At 47.3% G+C, this 7,690-nt stretch overlaps 1 protein-coding gene across 1 annotated transcript in view; it reads right to left on the bottom strand.

Annotated features, from left to right (window-relative positions):
• The window catches only part of plg (plasminogen), a 14,390-nt gene extending 7,883 nt beyond the window's left edge, over window positions 1–6,507 (bottom strand). The window contains exons 1-14 of the mRNA XM_024264055.2: window positions 6,351–6,507; window positions 5,677–5,812; window positions 5,402–5,508; window positions 5,025–5,139; window positions 4,814–4,953; window positions 4,198–4,318; window positions 3,997–4,115; window positions 3,210–3,372; window positions 2,988–3,112; window positions 2,704–2,866; window positions 1,275–1,435; window positions 1,052–1,200; window positions 887–980; window positions 241–358 (exon numbers count right to left, since the gene is read on the bottom strand). Coding sequence (XP_024119823.1) covers window positions 241–358; window positions 887–980; window positions 1,052–1,200; window positions 1,275–1,435; window positions 2,704–2,866; window positions 2,988–3,112; window positions 3,210–3,372; window positions 3,997–4,115; window positions 4,198–4,318; window positions 4,814–4,953; window positions 5,025–5,139; window positions 5,402–5,508; window positions 5,677–5,812; window positions 6,351–6,402 — 1,763 coding nt within the window. The 5' untranslated portion in view covers window positions 6,403–6,507. The remainder of the gene's footprint in view (window positions 1–240; window positions 359–886; window positions 981–1,051; window positions 1,201–1,274; window positions 1,436–2,703; window positions 2,867–2,987; window positions 3,113–3,209; window positions 3,373–3,996; window positions 4,116–4,197; window positions 4,319–4,813; window positions 4,954–5,024; window positions 5,140–5,401; window positions 5,509–5,676; window positions 5,813–6,350) is intronic.
• Between the last annotated feature and the right edge of the window lie 1,183 nt (window positions 6,508–7,690).

The raw sequence follows: 7,690 nt of genomic DNA, 5'->3' as shown, positions 1-7,690 counted from the left end.
TTGGGGTCATGACAAATACACTATCAGGATAGTGTATCTCCTGGGGACAGGCAGGACTAAGAGCGATTCAAACACACACAAACACACACACACACACGTGTGCACATACATTTGTAACCAGGGAGCAGTCTGTTCAAACATTCTTGTAAAGTCTTTGTTTCTCTGAAGGCACATTCAGAACAAACTCATTTTTACCATCAACGTTTCAGGTCTAGGAGTTCAAAGCTCTGATTGGCTCACCTGGTCCGGAGGCTGATTTGCCACGGCCATGAGTGAGGTCTCGATTGACAGCCGCCAACAATGCGTCCAAAGCAGCGTCTCGGTTTGTAAACTGGTGTCCCGCATGTGAGGTCCTCCTCTAAAAACAAATCAGTAATCCATCAGAGGATGATGAGTTCACTGAAGCTGAAGGCCTCAGTAGAGATAAAACACTTTTTATTTCTACTACAAGAAGAGTCTCTGGTTCAGCAGAGGATGCAATGTTCAGAACAGATCTGAAGGTCTGAGTGCACAGATGTTTCTCAGAAGTGTCAGAAATCATTGAAGTTCTGGATGGATTTGCCCCTAGTGGTCACTCTGTGTTACTGCAGCATGCAGGTGTTAGGCATTTCTAAAGATGCTGCGGTTTTCCAGCAGAATATTTCACTGTAGTCTGATGGTCTCAATGTTAAATTTGAGTTCTTAAAGAGTTTTTCATCTTCCTGAAATAAACTGTTTCCTGTCAGAACTTTGGGGGATTTTTACATTTGAATGCAGTAAAAACATTTAGGCCCTCGTTCTGTTTTCTGTGTCTGAAGCCTCTCTGTTGTCTGACTCTCAGTTTTCTTGTGTATAAATCAGATGGCTGGTGTTGTGTTGTTGTGTTGTCCGTGAAGAGTCCAGGTACCACAGTCGGGGATCTGGCAGTAGTCCCACTTCTTGTTGCGGTCTGTGGTGTAGCACCACGGTCCGTGTGAATCCCCATCCGGGTTCCTGCATTTCTGACAGCAGCAGCAGAGGGTTAGAACCACACATGGAGAACCAGGCTGTGGCCGGTCTCGTGCACACCTACATTGCCCTCCAGACCCTTTTCACCGTGCGTTTGCGGCGTGAAGCTGCTGTGTGCATGGGGACTCTGGGCGCTCCACGCCTGGCAGGTCACGCCCGACATGGTGATGGACGTTGGGCCTCGATAAGACTCTCCGTTTCCAATCTTACAGTCTGAAACAGCAGAAAGATGAAGATGAGGGATCTGTGCAGCTGAACTTCATCCTGAGAGTCAGAATCTGGAGGACCTTTCTCTGCTGGGGACTGAGAGTCCTGGGATTGGGGGGTCTTTATTGGTTCGGAGCATTTCTTCAGGTTGCAGTACTCCCAACGGACTTTAGGATCAGTGGTGTAACACCAGGGGGCTCTGTCCCCATCCGGATTCCGGCAGAAGTTCCTCCTGAGGCCCCTGAATGAAAATAAACAAACCTCATGGGTACAAAGACCAGCAGAGAGACCGGCAGAAAAAAGAAGACCTCCTTCAGAAAGTTTAACTCCAGTAAACTTCCTCAAACTCTTCAGACTACAAATTCTTCTTCACTGGATCTGACTGAATCTCTGCCACCTTCAGGACAGATGGATTAAGATCCTGTGATCCTTCACTATGACGCAGTTCACGTCTATGATTGGCTGTAATCTGCTGCCAATCAATCTCCTCCTTCCTGTCTCATAATAATACTAATGTTACAGTAATACTAATAATAACAATACTGGACTAGTTTTTCTTTGAAGGTTTGAGCCTCTCAGAAAACATTCCTAGCTCTGCTTTAGGCAGATCATAGAGTTCTTTGGTTTCATCTAAAATTAATAAACTGCAAAAACTAGAAATGTTTCTGTTCTGCAGAAACTTTATAAGGTGTCTTTTCTCTCTGCTGGTCTGCTATCTAACTTTATTTCTTGGAAAAGGTTCATCTTCTGTGTTTTCTCGTAGCAAGGATGCTAGAAGAACGATAAACATCTGATGTGTACCAAGATTTCCATTGACAGTAGCTGGGATAGACGGATGGACAGAGAGACTGATGGATGGATGATGAATGATGGATGGATGATGGGTGGATGGATGGATGGATTCTAGATGAATGACGGATGCTGGATGGATGGATGGATGATTGAATGGATGGACGGATGACCGATAAAATGGTAAATGTTGTATACTTGTAGAGCTCTTCCTACCCTCCTTCGAGGGTCCAAAGCGCTTCACTGTCACAGACCCATTCACACATTCACACACTGGTGGTGGCTCCACTGCCGAACTCTGGCGCCAACCTCCCACCAGAGGACATTTGGGGTTCAGTGTCTTGCCCAAGGACACTTCGACACATGGGCGGGCAAGGCAGGAGTTGAACCCGCTCACTTCTGATCAGGAGTCGACCGCCCTACCACTGCACCACGGCCGCCCCGATGGATGATGGATGGATGGATGGACGGATGATGGATGGCAGTAGTATCACATTGATGGTCTCCAGAGGAAATTAGGGTAAAACTTGTTTTTAATTAACCAAAATTCCAGAATTTAAAAAGTTTTTCTTGAGTTTTATTCATTTTTCTTTGTTTATCTGCAACTAAAAACCACATTTTAGACCCAGACGAGTCCGTCCCACAACATTAGACCAAACGGGGGCAGCGACTGCTCCACCTAGCATGAATAATCAAAGTGGGGGTGTGGAGCTGACTTACGCATCGGGAAAGTTATCTGGAGTTTTGTTGTGGCTGTGTGGAGACATGGAGCTCCACATTTGGCATTTCTTCCCACTGATGGTCTCTGAAGTTACTCCTCGATAACTTCCTCCGTTCCCTTCATAACAGTCGTTGTCTTCCACGGGGGGGGACACCGCTTCGTCTGCAGAGACAGTCAATCAGAACTCAGGTTTTCCTGGCTTTGCGTCTCTTTTCTCCACACGACCGTCTCAGACATGCGTGATCTTCACTGCCTTCCTGATGTTCCTGTGCTCCTCCTATACCTGGATCAGGTGAGTCCTCGCACCGCGGCACTCTGCAGAACTCCCAGCGAGTCTCGGGGTCTGTGGTGTAACACCAGGGCATCTTTTCATTGTCGGGGTTACGGCAGTAATTGTTGTCCAGACCTCTGAGGAAAAGAGCAGAGATAACTCCCATAAAGCATCTGTGGTCAGAGGCTGGTTCCCTCAGAGGAAACGCTGGAGCAGTTAGGTCTTCAGCCTCACTTGCAGGGGTAGTTTTCTGGCGTGCGGCTGTGTTTGTGTGGCGTCTGATCTGACCAGCTCTGGCAGGCTTTGCCGGTCACAGTCACACCGACGGTTCCCCGATACGCCTGCCCCTCCCCAGAGGCACAGGTCAACTCCGGGACAATGGTGGGGGGTTCAGATGCTGAGGACAGAAACATCGGTCATTAGAAAAAGTAATGCAGGTTCTGTTAGTCTCTGATCCTTTCTGAAGGACCGAGGCGTTTCTGTTTATAGGAGAACTGTAACAACAATATTTGTGGCAGACGATCCAATTCATAGTCGATATCGGTTCATGCCGACCTTGGTAGTGTTGATTTGTGGGCTTTGTTTATTTGTTTACTTTAGGTAGATTTGGTTAGGCAGCCCTTAGCAGAGAGCTGCTGACTGCGATGGTCGACATGCTGGGTCAGCAGTCTCCATGACTTATTTTATGTTTGGCTGAGGTTCCAACTCCCTTTGTTTTAGCCAGCACAATAATCCTTTTTCCCTCTCCCTATAAGTACACTGCCTTACTAAGTATTCTTGTAGAAGACTTACACAGACTACTTTTTGCAGTGAAGGACCAACAGTCCGAAGGACAGACTAAAACCAAACACCTGGGCTGTAAAACCAAAAGGTCAGAGACGAGGAAGCAGAAACACCAAAACCTTTCAAACGAGTCTGAGGATCCAGGTGAGCACAGAGCTACTGAACATCCATCAGCAGTTCTGGAGGTTGTTCTCATAACCTGATAAATGTGTTCAGGAACTGAGGAAGCTGAACGTACTGCAGCGGGGAATGGCGCAGTAGTCCCATCGTTTGGACGCGCTGGTGGTGAAGCACCACGGCCGGGGGTCTCCGTCCGGGTTCCTGCAGTAGTTCTCTTCTAGATACTTCTCTGGAAGACTTCAGAGAACAGAGACAGCTTTAGGGTTCATCTGTAAAACCAGAATGTTTTACTTTTTAGAGGGTCTTCTCAGCCACTGACGCGTCTGGGTTGTAACCGTGACTGTGAGGGCTCTGCGAGTCCCAGCGCTGGCAGGTGTAGCCGCTCTCGGTGACGGAGGCTTTCCCTCGGTAGTCCTCCCCATTGCAGTGGATGCAGTCCTCTGCAGAAACACAAACAGCACCTGCACAGTCTGGAGCAGCTCATACTGATGTTTCAGTTTCAGTCAGAGTTTCAGAACCAAGGGATTCGGAACCCAGAAAGCCGTAGTATCAGAAAGGTTCAGGTTAGGGGTGACATATTTAACATGTTTGCGTCTCTCCTGAAGTTTGACGGATGGTTGATTGTTCCTACCTAGGATCCGGGTCAGGAACAGTTACCTGTTGGTTCCAGAGGTCCCTGGTCTGTGCAGAATCGTTCAGGACTCACAGATCCAGATCAGACCAAAGTGTCACATGCAGAGACTAGAGGTTCAGGACTTGATAATGTTTGTTTGATTATTCTCATTTCAGTTCCAGAATGTTTGTCAGCAACAACAATGACCTCTTATTGTGTCTCATTTGTGTTTTCAAACTTCTTTGACGATTATTGGTCAAATAAAATGTTCATTTCAGCTGTAAGTTTTAGGATTTCTGTCTCTGTTGGACTCTGGACTCACCGCTGCAGTTCGGAACATTGCAGTGCTCCCAGCGAGTGTCCGGGTCGGTGGTGTAACACCAGGGCCCCCCGCTGTCCTCATCTGGGTTTCTGCAGAAGTTTGAGTCTAGGTCTGCCCGGGGGTGGGTCTGTGGAGTAATGCTGCAGCAAACAGAAACGGCTGAGGCGACGTGAACGTCTGTGACCGAGTTTACCAAGAGGAGAAGGCATACTTGGGCCTGTGCGGGAATCGTGCATCCCATCTCTGACACGCTTTTCCTGATTTTGTTTTGGCCTTCGTTCCTCTGTAATCTGTTCCTAATCCATTAACACATTCCAGAAGATAATCTGGGGGAGACAAAATGAAGCATGTCTTTAAGAAAATCCTTTTTCTAAAGAAATAAGAGTTTCATTTTAGTCCCAGAACCATGAAAACAGCTGAAGGCTGAGCTTTTCTGCAGCTCGGACTGAAGACTAACAACCACACAGTTTAGTGAAGAAGTATACCATGAAAAATCCAAATACTACAACAGTTTAGAACTGAGATTCCCCTTGGATAAGAAGGGAAACATCTTCAGGTCATAAAATTGGGTCCGGATAAACTTTTTACCGTTTTTTTCATACAAAGCTGAGCTCCGTCTGCGCAGGACCGGCTCTGTTTTGGAGTTTGATGCAGCCGTCCAACATTCCTGATCCTTTTCAATGTAGGCGAAGGATCTGAAGAACCAAAGACATGTCAGGCATGCAGCTGCAGACATGCAGCCGTGCAGACCCAAATGTGTAACTGCACAGGCAGACACGCAGCCGCAGACAGGCAGCTGCAGACACACAGCCGCAGACACGCAGCCGCAGACAGGCAGCTGCAGCCGTGGTGCAGTAACATACTTGCATGTGAAGGATGTCTCAGCGTCGCATTTGGCGGCGCAGTCGGCCACAGAGTCCACTGAGTACTGTCTCCTGTGCAGCGAGAGGACCCACGCCCCGTCGGTTTTGGAGTATCCTTCCACATCGGAGCTGCTGGCTGGAAGGGGATCAGATTTCAACATTTTGGATGCATTTAGAATTTCTTTAAAATGTTAGCAGTTTTGATTGGTCAGAGAAAAAGTTTATTTTTTAAAAATTGTAATTGTCATTCATTTAAGTTCCAAATCTTCTTCACACGTCGTTTTCTCTTCAAAACCAACAAACTCATGTCTAATTCTGCTTTGATTGATTTAAGTCAGACGGGGGGGGGCAGCTCTGCAAACAAACATCTTTACATCGACTGACTTGGATCCAACTAGAAACACTAAAGGTGTAGTTTCTAAATGTATCAGGAAGTCCTGGAGATTCATAGTTGACATAAATATCTATCAGATCCATCATGAAGAAAAGATTCAGCTTTGAGGTTTAATCTGTTATCAAATCTGACCCAAACTGATTTACATCTGAAACATCTCCTTTTCTTAAAATCCTGATCCTGTTGGACCAAATCGTCTTCGTCTTCACAGCCGGTCCTGATATGAAACGCTTTTGGACAGAAGTCTGATGAAGACCCTCTGAGCTCAGACAGTTCTTACCAGAACAGAAGAAGGCTCCCAGCAGGAAAGCAGCTTTCCAGCAGAGGTTCATGTTGAGATCTTCTCAGCAGCAGCTCATCCTCAGAGAACTCGCAGAAGTCCCTCCAGATCCAAAGTTAGGCTCTTTTCAATGTGACGGAGAAGCAGCTCTGTATCAGTCAATCATTGTCCAAACAGGGACAGCAGGAGCCCTGCGGGTCAAAATCCCTGTTTACAGGAGATTTGGGAACAATCCAAAGTGCTGGATGCAGATTTCCCATCACTGCATTCAATCAGGACTGTTCCAGGAGGATTTGGATCAGCTGAGATCCCGTCAGCCGTCTCTAGAGATCTAGAATTCTCTACTGAGAAGAATCCAGAGATTCCCGCTCAAGCTGCAGATCCAGGATGAAGAGCCGACTGTAGAAATCCTGGAGTTTCAGGCTGATCCCAGAGGAACAGGGAAGATTTCATGATGGGTTTGAGAACAACCAAAAACCTGAAAGGTCAAGTAGAATCAATATCCGTTAATCTTCAGCCAGGCGGGATCAGTGCACTCTAATGCAAACAGCAGAACCAAACCACCCACTCTGCTGTGTTGAACTTTATGTTCACAGGAGGACGGACTCACGTCAGGAGACGACGGCGGGATTTGACCTTCAGAGCTGCTGATCCTCAAAGTCCCTCAAGCTTCTCAGACGATCAGAGGAACGTCGTTTTGATACAAACTTCAAAAAGTCCAGTGGAGTTACTGAGAGATCTGGATCCAGATCTGGATTCTCAGACTCCAGACCTGGGGGGGGCTCCTGCTGGTTTCCCAGATACCCCGCCTCATCTGCTGCTGATTACCTGGATCAGGTGTGTTCAGCCAATAAGGAGCTTTGGTCAGAGAACATGTAGGAGGGCTGGAGACCTCAGAAACCATCAGACAGACCTTCATCCAGATTACAGAGATCCTTCATCCATCATGGAGAACACGGATCAGAGGAGAACCTTCATGGGAGAGACCAAAGTGAGCCAGGAACATGAGAAGGATTCATCCAGGAGGTCATGAAAGGAAGAGGAGAGGGAGTGAAGGTCAGGCCTTAGAGGACCAGTTCAGGTCAAAGTTCATGATCCAACAGTCAGAGAGAGACTTTTGGACGGAGTTGAAGGAGAAACAGCAACAAGAACCCAGAGGATCATCTGGACTGATGTTCCGATGAGACACAACAGGAACTTTCTGGAAGGAGAACGTCCACAAACATCTGGACTTTCAAACGAGTCAGACGTTGAGGAGGGAAGAGGTTGGAGTTCTCCATCGGTTCATTTCTACAGATTCTCCCTCCCAGTCGTCATGTGTGGTTCGGGTCCCCTCGGGT

The sequence above is a fragment of the Oryzias melastigma genome, linkage group LG15, assembly GCF_002922805.2.
Source record: "Oryzias melastigma strain HK-1 linkage group LG15, ASM292280v2, whole genome shotgun sequence".
Lineage (NCBI taxonomy): Eukaryota > Metazoa > Chordata > Actinopteri > Beloniformes > Adrianichthyidae > Oryzias > Oryzias melastigma.
This window is presented reverse-complemented; position numbering and strand designations above follow the sequence as displayed.